Source organism: Zingiber officinale, chromosome 5A, assembly GCF_018446385.1.
Source record: "Zingiber officinale cultivar Zhangliang chromosome 5A, Zo_v1.1, whole genome shotgun sequence".
Taxonomy (NCBI): Eukaryota; Viridiplantae; Streptophyta; class Magnoliopsida; order Zingiberales; family Zingiberaceae; genus Zingiber; species Zingiber officinale.
In genome coordinates, this window is record NC_055994.1 from 122,731,810 (window position 1) to 122,753,839 (window position 22,030).

Consider the following 22,030-nt stretch of genomic DNA (forward strand, 5'->3'; position numbering starts at 1 on the left):
CAATGAGATGGTGTTTTTTTTTAAAATTTCTCAAAATAAAATTTCTTCCAAACATAAATGCCATGACTCCTTACTTCAGGTAGAAATATCTAAATTTCATGATTTTTTTTTAAAACCTTTGTTACTAAATAGCAATCACAAATTTATATCTTTTTAAGAGATATTATGCATATATCAAATATCCCATGACTAATTCCTCAAAAGATTCTTCCACAATGAACTTTCAAAACAGAAGATTTCATGTCTAATAAATGAGATTTCAAGTAAGTGTTTCCAGATCTCTTATGTCCGAAGAAACAATTCATCAAAATAATTAATCACCCATTCCATTGATAATGACACATCTGACATTAAAAAACACTCTGGAATTCCTCTCAAATTTCATCCACCCACTCTTGGTCTCCTTCCGTAATTCTAAGTGACCCCTAACTCTCAACAACTTGCATTCTGTATCTCCGAGTGGCTTGCACTGGGATCCTCCGGATGACAAAAAGGCTAACAACGGGCTGAAGAACATTATCGATGAAGCTAGTCTAAGAAGAGGAGCAGCAGGAACAACTCATTTGTTGGATGACTAAAAAAACCTGTGTCAATCCTAAACTTGTCTAAAGCAGTGCTGGAATTTCATGAAAGTCCTGTGAACACATTTTGTCCAACCATTTCGATATCATATCATACTTGCAATTTGAATAAACGAATGTATGGAAGCTTTTGCCAACATACTTGTATTATTTGGAGGCTAACACCGAAGTAATCGAATGAACAATGAAGAATCCAATCCTTTGACATGTTGAGGAGCCTGTCGCCATCTCTAATCATGACCTCATCCGACTGCAAGTAATTTCATAGATAACACGAAGAATGCTTTTGGAAGTTTCTTCTTCCGGAAGTTTGAGCAGCTTGGCAACTTTTGAGAAGGAGACATGGTGCTTCAGCTGAGCCTCTCCTCTGGTTCCTGCTTCAGCTTCTCGGAAGTGGAGTTTGGGTCTCGACAACGCCCACTGCATCGCCCATATCGCCAAGGGGCGCATGTAACAAAGAGAACGATATTGGTCGTCGTTGTTCCAAGCTTCAGGGGTCTGGAACGCGTACCTAATGACAAAATCACATCATTCTTAGTAAGTAAGAACAATAGTTTTATTTGCATTGTAGAACAATGATGTCAACAATCAACTCAAGCACGGTGGCATATCATAAGCATTGTTGAAGGCATCTATTCTAGCAAATTATAAACGTTGGGATAAATTAAGGCACTGCAAGAAAATATGAATCTACTATCTAAACCATAATCGTTGTTCGCATTCGGGTTACACGGCCTATGACACGCAGGTGGTTCTAGAACAAAATCAACCTAAACTCCTCCCTCTTTAAAGGGTCTTGCATTGGGATTTTCCCCCCTTAGTTTCATGAAGATGCCGGGGAATGTTTCTCCTTTAGAGATAGAATCTTTGGCCATGGCGTATAGAGATTAGAGTCTAAGGATATTAGAATTGCTCAATGCACCATTTCAACAGTCGAAACGTATCGATTTAATAAATTTCCAAAACTCGATATCACTTGTCATGGAAAATGCCTCATGTTTCATCTACTTTCTCCTTCAACCTCCAATTTGTCAATGGCATCATACATCAAAATATCGACACGATACCGAAACAATATCATTCCAATCAAGACGAAACTTCCGCAAGACTCGAGATTTTGAACCTTGGGCTGACCAAGATCATGTGTGTTTAAAGAGAGGGAAAATAGGAGTAAAGAGAAAAGACAGATTTAAAAAAAAAAGAAATGGAAAAGAAGAGAAAAATGTGTTCTTCTGTCTTGTTTACTTGAAGGGACAGAAGAAGGCAGAAAGCAAAAATAGCTATAATGCCCTAGTCTTCTATGGTTCAGATGTTATGAAAGTTATTCACTAAATATTTATTCCTAGTTATACCTAAAAAGTATGGGACACCCCTTAAATTTCTAAAGTCAAAATTGGAATGTTGTAAGCAGCAAATAGTTAGGTATATTTAGTAAAAAAAAAAAATAAAGAGGCTAGATAAAGCAGTATTTAGTATTTGGGATAAAATAAAGAGGCTAGATAAAGCAGATTAGCAACTTCTGGTGAAGTATTAACACAATAAGTTGTGGCCACTTGTTTTAGTGGAGGGATAATGCAGGTGTACATAGTATATGGTTTGGAATCTCATATCTTGATGATCGATCCGGTTGAAATATATTGTTATGGTAAATTGTTCAAACTTGATAACACTTGGCATGGATAATATATCTTCCTCTTCATCTTCTTTCTACTTCAACTTCCAATCTACCACCAGCACCATGCATCGGAATGTTGGCATGATACCGAATATCGTTCCACTCCAAGATCGAAATTCTAGCAGGGTTCTAAATTTTGAACCTTGCATAGTATACCCATCCTTGGCATATGGTAAGACTAGGGGCTACTAATTACAACTATCCAAGATCCTATTATTATGAAACAAAAACATTCAAATAGGACCTATGCTTTTTTACCCCCTTTTTTTTTTTTTTTAAAAAAAAGGCAAGTAGATAGGTAAGTAATATTTTTTCCTAACTTCACTAATATCCAAGGAAAGTCCTGTACATTATGAATTTGCCTATAGAAATGAAAATGGAACAGCTTCAAAAAACAGGTACTATGTTTTGTTTGCAGTGTTTTTTGTGTAGGAAGGATGAATGATCACTCAATCAACTTCCGTTCCAGTATTAAATCAAACTTAATTTATTGAAATACAAATATTAAATCCTAATTGACGACTAAAATATTTGGATAAAAAAAACAATGTGTGAATAATAATAGATACTGACCCGAGTCCTTCTTGAGACCAGGCAGCTTCATAGATTCCTTGCGCAGTTTTGAATCCTTCCTCGAACAACCCTTCTTGGATCATAGCCGCAGCAACTGAGTATGTCACACCGGGCCATGTCTCTCTTGACTGCATTGCCGACATATCAATGGCGCCATCTGGTCTCATCCCATTAATGGCTCCTCTCTTTCCACCCTTGTATTTTAACACATTGAAGGAAAAAACTTTTTCAAAGGCACTTTTCGCTTTCTCTTTATCAACAATTGGGGTAAGACCGCAAACTATAGCATACCTGAAACATATTCAAGTATTTTTTTTCGCAATTGCACACTTAAAAACAGGCACGAAAAATGCAGTCTCACTTCACAGTTGTCTGGAATCAAACATCACGAAATACGGTAAAGCAAGGTAAACAAAGAAAGTTACAGAATATATATATATATATTATTGCATATGTGGCACATTTTAAAGCTACGATATGAAGCTTAACGGAATAAAATGATAAATTCAACTTGGGTTCTAACATAGGTACATTGCATAATTAACCATGAAAATACAAGGAAATAAACGGGATATTCTTCAATTTAATCAATATCAAGTAAATTCAATGAACTAAACAGAAATCAAATATCTAACCAATAGAAAATCTCAAAGAAAAGGGAACTTCTAAGTGAGACAAATATCAGTACTTACCAATGTCCAGCCAATTGATCTGCCTGGATGGATGAACTTGTCTTGCTACCACTGTTGTCATAATTGAAGTAAGAACCGTTCCACAAATTATCATAAACGGATTTTGCTTTCAGATACTTGTCCCAGAAAAGTTCTTCTGAGGCCTTGTCACCAACTTCACATGCCATGGCTGAAGCAGCTTGCAGAGCAGCCACCCATAGCCCTCCGGTGTATGAACTAACACCAGTAGCAGACCAAACATCATATGTTTGATCTGGAAATCCTTCATTTTCAATCATTCCATCTTTATCCTTATCAAACTGATCCATGAATGCCATTGCCATATATACTGATGGCCATACAGCTTGTGCAAATGCCTTATCACCAGTGACTACTGTATCTCTCCATACTTGGAGAACAAATTTAGGGTTCAAGTCCTTCCATCTATCAGTGTCGTACAGATTATATGCATTGACTTTAAACCATGGGTCACAAAGGCCAAGATCGTGGGGGACAGCCCCGAGGACTTTTCTTGCACACCACTTGCCATCATGCAGGGTCTTAATCTTTTCAGGATCATGCATCATTACTGCAGCAGCAAAATCCCTCTGAATGCTCAGTTCTAGTTTTGGAAACAACATGATCAGGGAGAAGGAAGCATAGAAATGGACGTCGTATGTATTCCACATGCAATATTCAATTCCTTCAAGGTAGAGAAACTGGCCAATATTTTCCTCTCCTTGAAGCAATGGTGTTCCTATAGCTGAATTTGATGCAATGGGTGAATGCAACTTTTCAAGTACTGATGCCATTCTATCGAGGATATCAGCTGCAGTATTCTTTCTTGTTGTGACATCAACCATATCACCAAAATCTCCATTCGACATGTCAAGGGAGAATTGCTTTTCCTCAATAGTTGCTAAACTCTGAATTGGTGGTGACCCATCTGTCATAGGACGTGATGAACTACTTATCCAAAAAAAAAATGCTATTTAGCTACAGGTAGGATAAGAGTGAATAATCACCAGTCCAAATTGTTCCTCCAGCATTAAGGTAATATAGTTCATTAAATAGAGTGACAGGATACCTGAAAGAAACAAATAAATGTCAAACCCATTTTGCAGCAGTAAGTATATTTTATTTGCAAGTAACATACCAAGCTGGGAACCGCTTATCCTGCAAAATAGGATTTTGCCATTCTTCAATTTGACTCTCCCAGGAACAATGCTCTATTGCATTAAAGAGTAAAAAATGAACATTAGAACAAAAATTTACCAAACCATGATAAGTAACTCAGTAATTTATTTGAAGAAGCTGTTTTGAGAACGTAACAGATATGGAACTATAACATAACAGAGAAGAAACTTATACCAAAAATAGCATCATGCACAAGACTTGCTGCTGCATCACAGTCAGTTCCATAAAATTTAGTATAGCGCCTGTTAACACAAATCACCTAAGCACCAACTAAAGTTCATCGTATACTGAAGGAAACAACCTAGTTACCTGTGATAAGTCTTTCCACTAGGAAACTTTACTTCAGGGCAAGCCCAAGCTAAAGAAAATGTCACAGTATGAGTTGCTTGTGAATCAAGCTTCACAGTAGCTGCAACAGCTGCTCCAATTGATGATCCAGGTTCAGAATGATAAATCCCCGAAGAATCAAGGTGGTCAAAAGATCCATGCTGTTTTGTATGATTATTCATGAAAAAATTCCAACATGAGAATTGTGAAAGAAAGCAAAGCAGTTACTCAGTGTGATGAAGTCAGAAACAATATCTAGGAAAAGGGGCTAATTGATGTCGGAGGTTTCTACTAATATACATGGTCTGAATGGGCCATTACTCATCCTTACCCTTTTTTGGCAGAGAAGTTGTTTCCATGATTTTGTTCCTTTTCTCTTAGGTCAGAATGGGGCATCCTGAAGTTTCACCAAGTCTTGGCACTTCATGACCATTTGGCACAACAAGAGATATTTGAGAAATGCAATGCAACTAAGGAACTATGCAAGAAGTGAGCAAGTTGAACTATAGTAGGTAACACAGTCCAAGCAGAATGATCTGCAAAAACCTTCAGTGTGAAAGTTTACATCTGCAGCTCCAATATGTCAAGTAAGAAAGCCAATCATAGTGTGGATAAAATCAACCAGATTCAATATTATTCTAATACAGTTATGTACAAGCTCAAGGAGCTTAATTCTTATAAATATAATGTAAAGTGCTTTGATCCTTATTCTTACTCTTCCTAAGCCTTTACACCTATCCTAAATATCTTTGACCAATTTATTTGAAATGATATTTAATGAACTCATATTTCTAAATTTGGATAAATTTTTGTATGAATTTAGCACTCTGCTTTGAATCTCAATTGATCAAGCTAAGTGGTGCCTAGAGTGAAAATAAAAAAATGAAGAAATTGTAAATAAGAAAAATGATGATGAATAAAAGAAATATTAAAATGAGATAAAAAATGGAAAAAATAAGATTAAAATACAAAATAAAGAAAAAAGGTGATAAAAATAGATGAAAAAAATTATAGATAAAACAAAAAAAGGATTTGTGAAAAAAAAAAGATAAAATGATTGAAAAAAAGAGTGGAAAAAAGAGATGAAAAAAATGGAAGAAAAAAAGAAAAAAAATTGAAAGAATAAGAAGATAAGTATATAAAAAAGAGTAAAATGAGAGAAATAAAATAAAAATTATATTTGAAGTCACTGCATGAAACCTTCATAAATCATAATGGTAAGAAGAATTCATTTATCACAATCATCACAAGATCTATATTTAAGTCACTGCATTTAACAACAATCTCTACTTCATTCGAGAGAACCAAGCAACAAGACCTTTGTCCTCATTGACAACATCAAAGTAATTCCCTTACTTGAAGTGACACTATCAAACTAGCTTCTAGTCAAAGAAAAATACCACAAGCCGTTTCGGTGTACTAGCTACTTTTCACTGAAGGAATGACATCAAATACTCTTTCGCCGTAACTCAATAAGGGCTTCATGCAAGGCAAAATGAAGAAAATTGAATCTCTTATGAAAGAAACTATTAGCATGCTCATAACCTCTCAACGAAGACTCGAGACAATGCACCTCATTATCAAAGGAATTTTAGGCATATCCATTTGGTATCAAGGAAGAAACATAGAAGTATACTTCTCTATCATAACTCTATTAGAAAGAGACTGCAATTGGTCTATAATAAGAAAACATTTTTTGTAAATCATCAAAAGAAAAAAGAAAAAAAGAACCTTGAGCACAAGATTGTTTTGAAGGATAGTGGAATAATTGGATTCCAAAAGACAATTAATTCTAATTACTCTTCAACCTATAATTATTACCTTTTATTTTCTTTAGAATAAGTAAATAAATTTATTTTATTTAGAATAAAAGATAGTTATAAAAATCTGTCTTTTTAGTTATTTACAAGGCACATTTTGGATGTCAATAAATATATATGTAGCCTTTTGGTAAGGAATCAATCAATGATAATCAATGAGTTAATTCTTTATGAATTCACAACCTTTTGGCAATTGGAGAGCAATCTCCTCAAAGTGGTCATCCCTTTCCTCTTTTCTTTGATTTCCTCCCCCCTTCCCCTTTTCTTTGATTTCCCACTAGATAGGACCTGGTTCCTGTCATTGTCATTCTTTTTCGCCACCTCTTGTGTGAGAATTGCATTGCTTCACAACATTGTTCAATTGCCTCTCATGTGAGAGTCACTTTGTCTTGCCACCTCCTAAGCAAAATTTTGTGGTGGCCGATAGCAATCCTCACAAATCCCTTCCACATAATGAGAAGGATTGCCTCTCACTTTCTTTTTGATGACCATATTGGATTTCACAACTCCTGACCATTGTTCTCCATGGATCAACTTTCATGGCAATCGAGATTAGGCCTAGACCTTAACCCTTGTTGTTCTCCGTGGAACAACAAGAGATTGTTGTAGCAAAAAGAAAAAAATAATAATAATCTTGGGAGTTATTGAAAAGGTGGGCCGAATACCTTCTGGATTCATCAAAACCATTATATATATAGTCTTAAACCCTTTTGCGCACTTAGAGATTTAGCTAATTTGATCATGCACAAAGTAGATTGTAAAAGGACTTCATTTTGTTAAGTGATGGAGATTTACTAGTGACAATTTCAACAAGGGACTAGTCTTCCATATTTCTAGCAAAATTAAAAGCTCCTTTATTAAAAGTTATTGATTAAATGTTTTACCATAAAATTCCTACATATCATAATGCATCATTTATGAAAAATATATTATCATATAGATAGTTATTTAACAATTATTCATGGTTAACAAAACATATAATTAGCTTTTATTTACTTTAATCATAATCCATCACATTTTAATTACGATATATAATTTATTTAACAATCATCCACCAAACATGATTAGCTTTTATTTATTTTAATCATCATCCATCACATTTTACTTTGCAAAATAAATTCATCATAAGAAAAGATTTCTTTATTGCACTTAATCATTCCATTACACTCTATAAGTATCATTACTTCTCAATATATTCAGTTAGAGATAATAGGAAGAAATAGTGAAACGCCATTACTATTATGAGATATACAAGAGGAGAGATGTAGCTTTCAGGAGTGAGAGAACCAACAATACTCATAAAGAGAATGAACTTAGATTCATGTGATTAGATCCTATTATACGAATAATTTTAGTTAATATTATCCTTCATACATATGTAGCTTTATGGATAATAGATATCCTTCCTACAATCACATTACCACCTAGAGAAGAATTAAGTCGTATTCCTTAAAATAATAATAAACAAATGCCCTTAGTTTTGATAGACAATTGAACCTTAATATATTTCTCAATTCTTAATTAAATTGAAAACTATTGTGATTGATATTTTATCATCCCTGTCGAATAAGCACAATTTGTCAACCAATTTATTGAGTTGCTAAGAAATTTTGGTAAAATATTCAAACTAACTTAGCTGATTTGAACAACCACCAATAAACATGGATTTCAACATAAGATGTAAACCTAAAACAAAAAGAAATGCTCCTAGAAACTTTGTCGATGAACTATATTACCAATTTATAAGTAAAACAACAATACAAATGTCAATACCAATTCAATAACTTACATAGGCATTGTGGTGTTAGGGAAAAACCTTCATAGATCTATCATTGATTTATTAGCTAATTTAGGCTAAAAATTAAGGTGATGGTAAATTATTTTAATCTAATTCAGTATAGGAAGTTTGTTATTATGCTTTAATAGTTGAATACAATCTTGAGTAAAAGAAATTCTATTTTGAAGTGTTAGAGAGTGGATATTATCCTACATATAAAATTTCACAAAAAAGAAATGTATAATCTCAAGTTGAAGTTGAAATTTATCCAAATGAAGAATCAAATTTAAGAACATTAATAGCCCTATAATTCACTTAAATCGGAGGAAACTATAACTAATTCACCTAACTTATCACTAAATGTCTCTAATTCACCCACCATAAGTACTAAGGCAGTATATAAAGATTCCAACTATAAGCTCGAGATTAGTGCAAGCTAAGCACTTTGTCAATATCACCAACTCCAAGAGACATAGTGGTTTGCTATGACCAGGTGAACTTAACTGAAGGACTACATCACTGAGTGTTGCTACCTCAACAAGAATAAGCAATGGGAGGAACTTGACGTGGTTGACAAAGGCTAAAGGTAGGAGTAAGAAGTCCAGGAATAAAAATCATGAAGATAAAGCCGAAAGTTGTGGAAGAATCAATACAGGTAGATAATGACAAGGCATTAGACGAACTCAATGAACATGAAAGATGAGATTGTTTCGAACCAAAGAGAGGCAATATTGGCCCAAGGGTAGTCTCCTCTCTCTATGTATATTATAAGTATCACATATTATAACTCTACATATACAGCATTATTGTGTATTTGTTTATTTATAAAGAAATCTTACTATTATAAGTAGGTCACCAATATTAGGATAGTGATCCTTACCTAATAGTAAGGTCTAACTTGTATTTCAATATTTTAGCAATATGATCTAAGTTAGATATTTGTAATTAATAACAACAACCAAGCCATTATCCCACTATTTGGGGTCAACTATATCATCCTCCTACGTTATTGAGCTTGATCTCCTATTATATCCTGATTCACATTTAAACAAATTTTATTATATTTTATTGTTGGTAACCAAGTCTTCTTTGGTTTCCCTCTTCCTCGATTAATGTGCGTATTTGTCACGGTCTCACATCGCCTAACTAGGGCATGTGTTGTTGTAATTGATCATTTGCACAAAATATTTTAAGCATATTATGAATCCTTAAAAATTAAAATTATCAATCTTGGATGATGGACTTTATATATTAAGTGTGGAGTCATGTGGAGAGTTTCAAACTTGTAGATGGTCATTTAGCTTGAAGGACTCGAAGATCCTTGTGTTCGATTATTTTGGCTTAATTGATTATATTGATAGGATTAAGATTCTACATGAATCCTATTATCTAAGAAACTTCTTCATAGAACCTAAAGGGTGTTTTCAAATTCATGTTTTAGCAACAAATCAAATCTCAAACCTTAGAAAAGCTTACGGGGCTTATAAGTTGACTAAAGGAGATTACCCAACATGCTCCAATCAACTAGAATTACTCCGATAGGTTGGAACTAGGTGAATGTCGAAAATTCTCCCATGATCATAAATGAATTATTAATCAATTTTTGGTTAACCAAAGCACCTAGAAATTACTGTGGGACCAATGTTTAAAAGATTTGGTAGTGGGACATTAGAGCTCACAAGAAAATATTTCTTCCTAGAAGTTAATTGTATCAATTCAACCAATCTACCCGAAATAAACCCAAGATTCCAACAATCAAACACAGGTTATTGAATCCTTCAAATTTGATGACCACCCATGAGTTTGAAGTTTTCCATGCTGCTCTACACTTAATCCATGAAATTCATCATACAAGCATCCAAGCGTGATATTTCACTCTCTACGATTTCATAATAAATGGAGGTTGAAGGATACAGTGGACAATGAACCATAATGAATATTTTAACATGGTATAAATAAACCAAAAAAGATGAAACCATTAGGTTGGTCTACCAAAAAATTAGTTTGGCAAAAGTCTTACTTCTATGTTTTATGAGAATAGTTAAATAGGCAAGTTTTTGCTAAGAGGCTAAGCAAGTAAATATATTCAGTACACTAGACTAGGACTGAAAATTGCAGGGTGTGTACAAAAAACATATGCCAATTAACTAATATAGCCAACCTCTTTGATGGTAGACCACATGTCTCTTGCTGAAAAAGAGTCAGAACCTCCACTTATTATGAAGAAAGGGCATTCTGAGACATGGACATCAGCTGTCTCTTCTGCTGCTATAGCAAATGTCACTGGAGGTAGACCATTAGTAGTTCTGATCCACATACATAATGTGTCAGTTATTTCATGAATGCAGATTTCAGGTCTTAATTTTCTGATCTAAAAAGTACCTATGGTGCAGAAGTACTCCGCGAACTCGATCTTTTTCTCTGTTCAAAGAAAACATTTTAAGCACTATATGGATACTTCCTAGTTTGGTAGCTAATTTTGAAAACATTGTGTGAATAAGCTGGTTTAGATATTGCAGACAACATACATACTTCATCTTATAATTAGAATGATATCCAGAGAACTCAGATATTCCACCAACAGAATTCTGCATAAATGAGGGAAAACATTCAAGTGATCAGATTCTTCTATAATTCCATTGAGGATATCATAAACAATTTGGTTACATACGCTCCAATTAATAAAAACAGATCAATCAGCAGGACAAGTAGAGACCAGAGCTAAAGACAGCGTCCAAAGATGTTTGAAATAAGTTTACTTACAGCCCATGAGAATAGCAAAGTTACTTCAGCTGCAGTTTTGACCAAGTTGGTTAACTGGGAGTTCATAAGACAACAGCTTGTAAAATAAGGATATATAGTTTTTTATATAAGTTATTAGTTATGTTCATTTTATTACAGTGAATGTAAATACTGCAACAGGGTAGCTGCTCTGCTTGTAATTGTGAGGGATGAATGGTGAAATCTGACGACAGACTATTTTAAGATCTGGATCAGGTTCTCCTGCATTGACAAATATGTAGAGACGAAATCCATGTGAAATTCGCAAACCAATTGCAAAGAGTAAACATAATTACTGATGATTACTAGTTACCATCATAAACAGTCCATGCCCTTGGATACAGGGCATGATAAGTAGTGTTTTGCCCTTTCAGGTTCCAATCCCAAGACCCAACTCCTGAAATGGAATTTTTTCTGCATATCAAGAACTTAATGTTTTCAAGCTTTCTGAACAACATGAAGTGAACAGCAGAGTAAATAAATGTTATAAGAGAGATTATTATAATCAAACTATTCCAATAAACAAGGATATAGGAAATCTGAAGGACATAATTGCATACTTGATCAAATCTGCATTCCCAGGAGAGAGTACAGTAGAGTACTTTTTACCATCTGAACGTGAGATAAAAGCCTACCAAATAAGATACTGAAAATAAAATAGCTGTACAAATGATAACTGTGTTATTAGCAACACATCTCTGAAGTGTATATGTGAAAAACATTTAACCTTCAATTTGAAAAAAAAAAAACAACTTCAGAGTAGCAATTAAGACATATAGCCTATTGAGATACAGCTTTACAAAACACATAAGAATGAATGGATAAAGAGCATCAAGATCTTTAATGGTTTCTACAGTTGATTATTTGCAAGTGCAGCACCATATTGCATATGTCTTAAAGTGTTTTAATTGCACATACAATGTGTCATTCTCATTATCTTGGAAAATTGAACTAGAAACTAACAGCTACCATCTTCTCTCTTTTCTTCAAATTTTAGTCAAGTGCCTGACAATTTTCAAGAGGTACCTTCACTCTTGTCATAAAAAGTTCTTGTAGAGCTAGTGTATCAAATTTTGGACTTTCTTACAATTTCAATCATCGTGCCTAGCTACTCTAGAACAAAGCAATAGAAGGTCAAAAAATTTCTTTAATGGCAACTGACAACAGCAATATATCTTGCCCTGGCTGTTCAATTAGTGCAAAGCAGGTGAATACTAGAATTTGGCATGAAAAGTTGAAAATGTTACTAAGAATTCCACAATTAGTATAAAACGGTTATGTTAAACTAGACAAACCTCAATTAGAGTCTTTCATTAAGTTACATATTGATAGATACTATCATTTCGTACACTAAAAGTTGTTGAATAGGCATATCTACACTTCATTTGTTAGTTTCATGTTTATATGATCAGTTAGCTATTTATTTTTATATTTACTAAAGCACTTATGAGTTTAGGAGTGAAATATAGATATAGCAAATTCAGAAATTGTGACATGTATGCCACAACTTAAGATTCACCACCATAGCAAGGATCATTCATTCAACTTGTGATCATTTCTTAGACTCATTGTCTCGTCCATCTTTCTCTAGCTCACTACCAATCAAGAAAGGTTAGTGTGTCTTGAGAGAAGTTATTATTATTTGAAAAGAACACAATAATCTCTCAATCAACAATGATCTTCCAATTAATCTTCATTCAACTAAATCCCGGTTTAAATATAGTTAAGGATTCAACTAAATCATATAAATATTGAATACTAAATAATAAAATTTATATTAATAATAAAGTACCAGTGAGTAATCTATATTAAATATATGTTGTATTATTAGTTATAATATTTTTATAATTAATTATTTTATATTAATAAATATGACATTATTTGCATATTTGATTATTAATAATTGGTTACGTAATGACATATAACAGATTTTTTTCCTTAAGATTTAATCCCATATATGAAATAATTTTATTCTTTTCCATTTTTTAATATTTTTTGTCAATTCTGATTTTGCCTTTTCCACCAATCCAATGCAATGCACTACTAGGATTCTTTGACAATCCAATCTCAATCCTGATACTAATTTTGACAATTATTGTATATAATCATGCTTGAAGGGTAAATATTTTACTATTATTATCGAGGTTTTTTATATATATCATAAGAGCATACTATCTCAATGTTAATCCATAATCATTCTTACTCCATCCATTTTATAACATCTTTTTACTTGTTCTTTCTCGTCAATCCATTTCATGACATCTTTTTACTATAATCATCATAAGGAGGAACAGGGAACAGGTGAAATGAAGTATCAGTCCATCCTGTAGCAATCTACTCACTAGAGCCTTAGATATAATTAAATTACGCAAACTACAAAATGATTAATACTCAAGATTCAAGATACAAGTGTTTTCCTACATATTTACGTATGCAACTGAACAGGAAATGTAGCACTCACAGAAAATTGATTTGCAATAACAGCTTGATCTTCACAAAGTCCTGGGAATAACTGCCAACGTTGAAAATCACCTTTATAGCTTCTTCCTATGCTTCCTGATCTAAAGTCATAATTTTTACAGTTACAAGGGAAGAAAACAAATGAAGTTACATGCAACTATTAGCATATCAAGTGCCTTTTCTACAGTTGTAGAGATGATTAGAATATTGTAGAATGGAGGAAAAGATATTCAATTACCCAATTCCACCAAGAGGAACAGCTTGGCAAGTTATACCAGTGCGCTTCTTCAGAGGATCAATCGCTGCAACCTACATCCATTACACAAAAAATGTTCTAAAATTCACTGGCAGATCATATTTACCTTGTAAAAAGAACAAAGAACACCTGTCCTTTTGCAGTTTCTTCAATGATTTGACGCCCAAGTCGGATGCCCAAGGGAGCCTGCATGGACCACATTATAATTATTCATGCAAGAGAATGGGTTCGAGGAAATTTGCCCGGTAAATCTAAAATACAAGATAAAGGTTGAAACATGTACAGCGTCAAATGCAACTTCAGAAATAAACTAATGAATCTGGCATAAGAAAGAATTTGATATTTAATTAAACAATTACAAAAAAAGTGACTTCCTTGTCCCTAGATTAACTAGGCGACGGAAAATCATTCAAGAGCATATATCTGATCAGGTTGTGAAATATTTGTGAAAATGAGATATCAAAACAACACAATCAATTGTAAGATACTGACAGATTGGTTTGACCATGAGCCAGAACACAGACTGAACTATACATTTATCTCATGGCATTGTGTCTTGGTATTGACATGTTGCCAAAACTGTATTATATTGTACAGGCTATAAACATTCAAACTTCTAATGGAAAATTGTAGTTGTAGACCTGTAGTATAGTAAGGTCAGTGCTGGTATAACCCATCTAGAGCACTGATCACTTCTAAACATATTAGCTTCTTGTTCATGAATACAACAACAACAACCAAATTTTATCCCACTAAGTGGGGTGAACTATATGGATTCTTTTACGCCATTGAGCTCTATCCTCTACTATATCATCATTTATATTTAGATAAATCTTATCTTATTTTATTGTGGCTAACCAAGTCTTTTTTATCTATCTTTTCCTCATTTGATGTACACATTTGTCATAGTTTCACATCATCTAATTGGAGCATTTATTGATCATTTAAGTACATGTTCGTACCATCTTAAATGTGTCTCCTAGAGTTTTCCTTCAATAGGTGCAACCTGACTTTCTCTCTAATATTTTTATTTTTTATCCCATCTATCCTTGTATATCCGTACATTCACCTTCACATCCTCATCTCTACAACTCTCATCTTCGGCTCATGTGTTAGAGTCATGGCCCAACATTTAGCTCTATATAACATAGTAGCTCTCACCGTTATTTTATAAAAAAATTTGAAGTCTTAGAGGTACTTTATGATTACAAAGAACATCTAATGCTCTCCTCTATTTCAACTATCTCGTTTGTATTCTATGTAAGACATCTCTCAATCCCTCCATTCTTTTGTAAAAATAATCCTAAATACTTAAAACTCTCAATTGCGGACAACTCGTCATCTCCTATCTTAACAATTATCTCATTACATCTAATATTGGTAAACTTAAATTTCATATATTATGTCTTTATTCTACTAAGCCTAAAGTAGAATTTCATATATTACGTCTAACATTTCTCGTCAAGATTCGAGTTTAGCATTTACTCCACATGTCTCATCTACCAAAATAATATCATCTACAAATAGCATGCACCACGGTACCGTATCTTGGATGTATCCAGTGAGTTAATCCATGATTAGGGTAAAAAAATAGGAACTTAGAACTAATCCTTAATGTAACTCTATCATGCGTTTCGATTAATCCACCAAAAAGTTTTCACTTTTATTGTTATATCCTCATACATATCCTTAATTAGTTCAATATGCGTTATGCTATTGTCTCTCTTTCCTAAAATTCTCCATATAATTTCCCCTGTAAACTTATCATAAGTTTTTTTTTAAGTTGACAAATACCATGTGTAAGTCTAACTTATATTCCCTCTTGTTCATGAATTAACAAGTGAAGTTAATAAAGGTTGAATGTTTCTAGTTCAGAACCTAACAACAGGCTCAATACTTCAAATTTGCAAACAGAGGTAGCAATAAAATCAAGGTTAATTGGTCAATAAGGAAATTAAGCAAGAGATTGAATATCTGAATTACCAGTTTTAATTTCTCTCGCATGGTTAGAGTGAATTCTACCAGTTGTTGACCCTTGTCACTTACTTTTCTCTGCCAAGTTAATGAGGCAGGTTGCCCGGTGTCTACCTTTACCTGTAATAAAGATAATGAAAGTGAATGTGAGTAATAACAACGAAAGTATTATGAAGAGATTGGTACTTATGAAGCCAAAAATATACCAAAGGTTCTGTTACCTTCGAACGCAACTCATGCAATAATGGATCTTTATCACCATTCTCATTAGCATTCTCAGATATATTGACACTCAATAGTGGATCCATTTCACATTTCATGTTACAATCCTCAGACATCTTAGCCTAGCCAATCTGGTCCAAATGAACACATTAACAGAATTTCAAAAGTTCAGCTCAACTATTGTGCCAGCCATCATTAAAAGACAATTAGAAAAAAGCACATCTAATAAGGTGAAGTCAGTTTAGTCCAACAACAATGATAAAGTTCATTACGAGCTCATCAAGATACTACTAGTCTATTCAGTATATCGTGGTGCAACAGGGAACCAGCATGAAGCATTTCAAGGGTGCATCTGCCTAGTTGGCGCAATAAGTGGCCCCTATCTACCACTTGTACAAGTAGTACAAGGTAGTAGTATATGGCACAATACATCTCTATACAAGGCCCAAAGCCCAGGTTCCTTGTTAGAAATGGTAAACTGTTTTTAGATTTTGTTGGTTTATTTGGGCTTACATAAGCCCCCCCCACAATACTCTCATCCAGTTCTTTTCTAGTTGTAACAAACAACTTGTTTAATTTTCAAATCTCTTAAAATTCCATAATATCACTATCAGTTCATATTTCTAACCAAAATTTTGCATGACAGATCAATTCATACCATAACCACATTCCAATTTTTTTTTGCTAGCTCACTAAAAGTGGCATTGCCATTTGTCTCATCTAAACATTTTACTTGCCTTCATTTGGTAATGCATAGAAAAATAGAGTCATTAGTGGATTTGCTACTAAACATAGAATTTACAATATTACAATTTAACTTCAGTTTTTTGTTAGCTTTTGGAAGGAATTCAAACAAAATATGTTGCAATAGTAGATATGAAGCAAGGTAACTAGACATTTATGATCTTATTCTACTCATATTTCATTATTATAGAAACTAGTACATTAATTCTTTAAGATAAAATAAGTACATGTTCATTAAGAGGCTTCACACAATTAGTTAGTTGCATTTGATAGTTGGAGTTAGGAAGAAGATCTATGTTTGCTCTAAGAAACCATCCCGTAATATTCTGAATAAAGCTCTGAAGGAACCCAACGCTTTAATGGCCGAGGTGTTTTGACAAGCTTTAAACAAACTCATGCAAGATGGATTTCTGGAGTTATTTTTTAACTTTTAATAGTTACAAGAATGCAATAAAACTAGTTAATTGATTCATAGTATACCCCCTTCACAGTTAGATGCAAGTATTATCCGGTGTTAGATTGGTTGGTATGGACTAATTACAATATGAGTATTCTATCATTCATATTTTACTAAACCAGGGCAACAATTTTATTACTACCTCATATCAAATACAGATTTTGGGATGAGGAGGCTAGAAAACATCCATTACCAAATCATACAGTGTCATATGTGTCAGTTTTGCTGTGTCAATATGGCTCGATATGGGATCTCACACGAAGTGCTAGTGTTGGTACCAGACTGTGATCTTAGTTTATGAGAAAATAACTTAAAGAATTAAAACATCTCATGCATCTTAGTCTCGTGGCATCCTGTGGTCAATCATCTGCTAAATAGTGTGAACTTATGAAAGCTCAGAAAATATACTTGCTAGACCAAGAGCATGCAACAAGATGTATTTGTTAAAGCAATAATATAACCACATAATCATCTGCATAACTACATTCATTTCTTTTGAAAAAGGTAAAGCAATTGTATATTATTGGCCGTACTAGAAGATATTCCTAATGAATTATAGCTGGTGTACTGGCCCTAATAAACCAAAATAAATCCTAAATTATAAGTGGTTTCCATTTTACTACCCATCCTTTTGTTCATTTCATATATTGCAATAGGTTTTATTACTCTTCAGTTGTAAGGCATTCTCACCAATCAAGCATTTTTCAGGTGTTCTTCATTTGAAAAATATTTCTTTCTTAAGTCCTCCAACAAAAAGAGTTTTGTGTCCAAAGAATGCATCATGGTCCCTCGCCTCGGTCAAAGTGCAATTTCGAAATTGATAAGTTCACAAATTTAATAACTACATCCAACGGGAATGCAGAACTCTATATCAAGTCATTCAATTTCGCCACTCGATTTCTTTTCCTCGATATATTGGATTCCAAAATGTAAAAGGAAAAAAAAAAAAGAAAAATCATCACAATGAAAAGACTGCATCATTGCATCGTCTGAGATCCAAAAGAAACTAGTATAGCATTCCCCATCGCATTCATTGCAAATGGCCCTTGATTCAACAATGAAAAAAAAAGAGAGAAGCAAGGATATTGCGATGCCCAAAAGTCGCAAATCCGTCACTCGATGGATACACACGGAGTGCGGCCTTACAAAACAACAAAAACAAAAACCAACCGATTGGATTCTCAATCACAATCTCATAGATCATCGAGACAGACAATGCCCCAATAGGATACTTCTCAACAAGAATCGAGAACAAAGACAAGATTCGAAGCCCCAACCTGGAAAGAGATATGTTGGCGAGAGAAGTCTCTCAGCGAATCAGCGCTCGGAGACTGAATGCGATTCCGAACGGCAACTGCATCGTTCGATGCTCTATAAGGCGACAATAGTGGGGGCGGTGAGGAGATCTCGGCCGTCCATCTCAATCGCGGGGGTCATCTTCCTGGTGTCGGAATCCGACGGCTGGTGATCGTCAGGGTTGAGGTGGTTGGACGTCGTCCAGCGCGTGGGCTCCGCTGCTCGAGTCAATGGGGGGCGGAAAGAGAGATTAACGCTCGCCGTTCGATTGGGATCGGACGACCGGATTTGCACAATCTCTCCGGTGAACGTGGGGCGAAGACTGAAGGATTGCGTTCCGAGACGTGGCGTGAAAATTGCCGCATGAACCTGCTCACTCTACTCCTCCGGATACGGACAGGATCCAGCATTTTCTTCGAACAAGATTGCGATAGGTGTGAGTAATATGACATCACTGTATATTTATATAATTTTTTATTATAGAGATAAATAATTATAAAATAAGATAAAACTTATTTTAAATATAAATTTAAAATATTGACAATTAATTTAAAATACAAACTTTACACCAACCTTGACATTATGCGAAACGTTCCCCTAAACGGTAGGATGGAATGTTCTTTCTGAATTAAATTGTTGGTGAGAAGTTAGAAATTTATACCAAAAGTGGTGAGTTTTAAACCTCCAAACAATTCCATGGGAAACTTGTAAATCATACTTCAATTACTATACACATAATGCAAAGTTTTCAAACCGCACTCAAAGGTAGGATATTTTTCATTGATATAAGAATTTCTGTATAGAAACAATGGTATCTCCAATTATAATTCCTCTGGGATGTAACATATATCTTTTCTCATCATTCCCATAGTGTATGAGACAAATGTATGTATTTCGATTAGGACCGTATTCTATGGTTACGATTCTACCATATATGTTTTTTTCATTCCGTCGAAAATCAATTTTACTATATAGACGCTTATGACCTCTCCCTCTGCATATGTTAGGTTTCAAATGTATATAATTCTTATATTTATGATATGTATAAGATTTTCTTATATGAAACCAAAAGGAAGAGAAGAAATTATAAGAAAATTGTATATAGATGGAGGAAAAAATGAAGATATGGAAAACAAGACAAGTATTTTGTAGGATGAGACTGCCCGACAATTGAAAAAAAGAGATGTAGCGCAGCTTGATAGCGGATTTGTTTTGGGTACAATATGTCACGGGTTCAAATCCTGTCATCCCTAACTATTACTGCTTCTATGGATAGTAACGAGGATTAATTGAGAACGATTTAAATTGAACATATTTTGGGTACAAAATATCATGGGTTCAAATTTTATCATCCCTACCTATTACTTCTTCTATAAACAATGAGAATTAACGAGGATTATATAGGGATTTTGAGTAGTATTGATCACATACTTTACCATGATTTTCATGAGAATTTATAGTCATATCTTATTAATTAAAAAAATCACCTCATGTCTATTTAACCCTTTGTGTACTACGAAACATGGAACGGGGAAGAAAAATAATTCCCGGTGGAAACAAAATCCGTAGGGAATGATGGTAAGAGAAATAAAAGAGAAAAAAAAATCTCAAGGGAAAGGATAAAAAAGAGAAGAGAAAAAAAAACCTAAGAGCAAGAAAAAAAATTAAAAATAAATTGAAATGGGAAAGATTTTTTTTTTAAAAAAATATTTTTGTTTAAAAAAATAAATTTTAAAAATATTTAAGATTGGTGGAAAAATTAAATTAGAAAGTATTCAAAATTAATATATCTGTAATAAATTAGAGATTTAATTTTTATCATGTGATAATTAATATTTTCTATTTTAGTAATAAATAGAGAGAATGATTATAATCTCATATTTGTTGTTGAGTCAAATTTATAAAAAAAATCAAGAGTCATGTACTTTAATTAATTAGGATGAGAAATATGTTTTGACGTTATTTTAACTTTATAAAGAAATGGACCCTTTTGGATATTCTAACTGTTTTTGAAAAAGTGGACATTTTTTACTAAAACAATAATAACATACGTCTTTTTTATTTTTACCATTTTTAAAATTTGTTTACAATTTTTTTTATTTACTTTCTATTTTTTTTCCTTTGCTCAATGCTTTCATTTCCTTGTAGGAAATGCTAATGAGATACCTAAAGAAAGAGATGATTTTCACGTACATTCATAATAAAATTTTTAAATCGCACATTAACTCAAACTAAAAATCCAAGGAAAGTGTAGAATTTAATGTTCAAGCTCCTTGTAGATTAGCAATCTTGAATATCATTCTTTCAAGTTCTTTTACACTTTCCCATACCTCAATATTTACCGACATGAATAACCTCAATATTGTTCTTTTAAGGTTAATGATGTCGTAGATTAAATATCTATAACACGAAACAATACATCGTGTACAAATATCGTGGTATCGACTGGTTGAAGAAAAGACTTTGCTTACTTGGAAGTGATGACCTCACCTCCAATAAGTATTTAGTTGACATAATACAATTAATATTTAGCATAGTTTCGCAAATACTGAAAATATAAGTATTCAGTGCATGTTAGATCAACGTCAACAAGATAGTGATTTAATTGCACATATAAAGGTGAGAATATTCCTAAACAAAATTTTTAAGTTTTACTACAAATTTTTTCGCCATAGATTTGTTTTCTAAGTAATAAATAATATAGATTTATTATTTTAGAGAAATAAATTTAAAAATATAACAAAAATACATTTAGTCTGCTAATAAAGTAATCATCTTCTCGAACCAAGTGAGTTAATTAGGTTAAATATGTTGAATGAATTGAGTGATCAGGCAGATCGGATGTTAATAAAAAGTAGATCTGTTATTTTAGCGGTCCTCTTAGTGTCGGCTCCACGGATATGGAGGGAGGTTCATGCAGGTACACAAGTCATAGGCGCATGGTGGAGTAAACCCCAGGTCGTCAGTTCCTAAAAATCGACCCAGATCGGATGTTAATAGGTCATACTGTCCATGGTTCGGCTAAATATGGCATGATAAATGACATGTTTAGGCTCCATCGGCGTAGTCGAGTGGGTATTCAGATAGTAAATTTGCATTGCAAGAGCAAGGATTAATTCTCGTAGGATTCATTTCCAACAAAATTAAATGACCCCTTTGACCTAGAAGGTCACTTGGTACTGGAATTTACCTCCTTTATCTAATGACGAAGTTAAAAAT

The 22,030-nt window shown here is 33.5% G+C and overlaps 1 protein-coding gene across 5 annotated transcripts; it reads right to left on the reverse strand.

The window, feature by feature from the left end:
* Positions 1-221: 221 nt before the first annotated feature.
* On the reverse strand, positions 222-18,891 carry LOC121981543 (non-lysosomal glucosylceramidase-like). 5 transcript variants are annotated; one of them, XR_006111851.1, is made up of 21 exons: positions 18,793-18,891; positions 16,314-16,445; positions 16,102-16,212; positions 14,248-14,304; positions 14,101-14,171; positions 13,864-13,963; positions 11,963-12,033; positions 11,716-11,816; positions 11,521-11,624; positions 11,385-11,438; positions 11,154-11,209; positions 11,004-11,042; positions 10,783-10,927; positions 5,007-5,185; positions 4,872-4,939; positions 4,657-4,729; positions 4,526-4,587; positions 3,522-4,446; positions 2,830-3,120; positions 724-1,092; positions 222-635 (listed from the first exon to the last, which is right to left on the reverse strand). XR_006111851.1 is itself a non-coding variant. In XM_042534116.1 (20 exons), the coding sequence occupies exons 2-20, from the start codon at positions 16,428-16,430 to the stop codon at positions 816-818; spliced, it is 2,901 nt and encodes a 966-aa protein (XP_042390050.1). In that variant the 5' UTR covers positions 16,431-16,445; positions 18,793-18,891; the 3' UTR covers positions 222-815. The 5 variants fall into 5 exon arrangements, 2 of the variants coding, with proteins under 2 accessions (XP_042390050.1, XP_042390051.1); XR_006111852.1 differs by lacking the exon at positions 18,793-18,891 and adding an exon at positions 18,686-18,758; XM_042534116.1 differs by having other exon boundaries at positions 222-1,092.
* Positions 18,892-22,030: the final 3,139 nt, after the last annotated feature.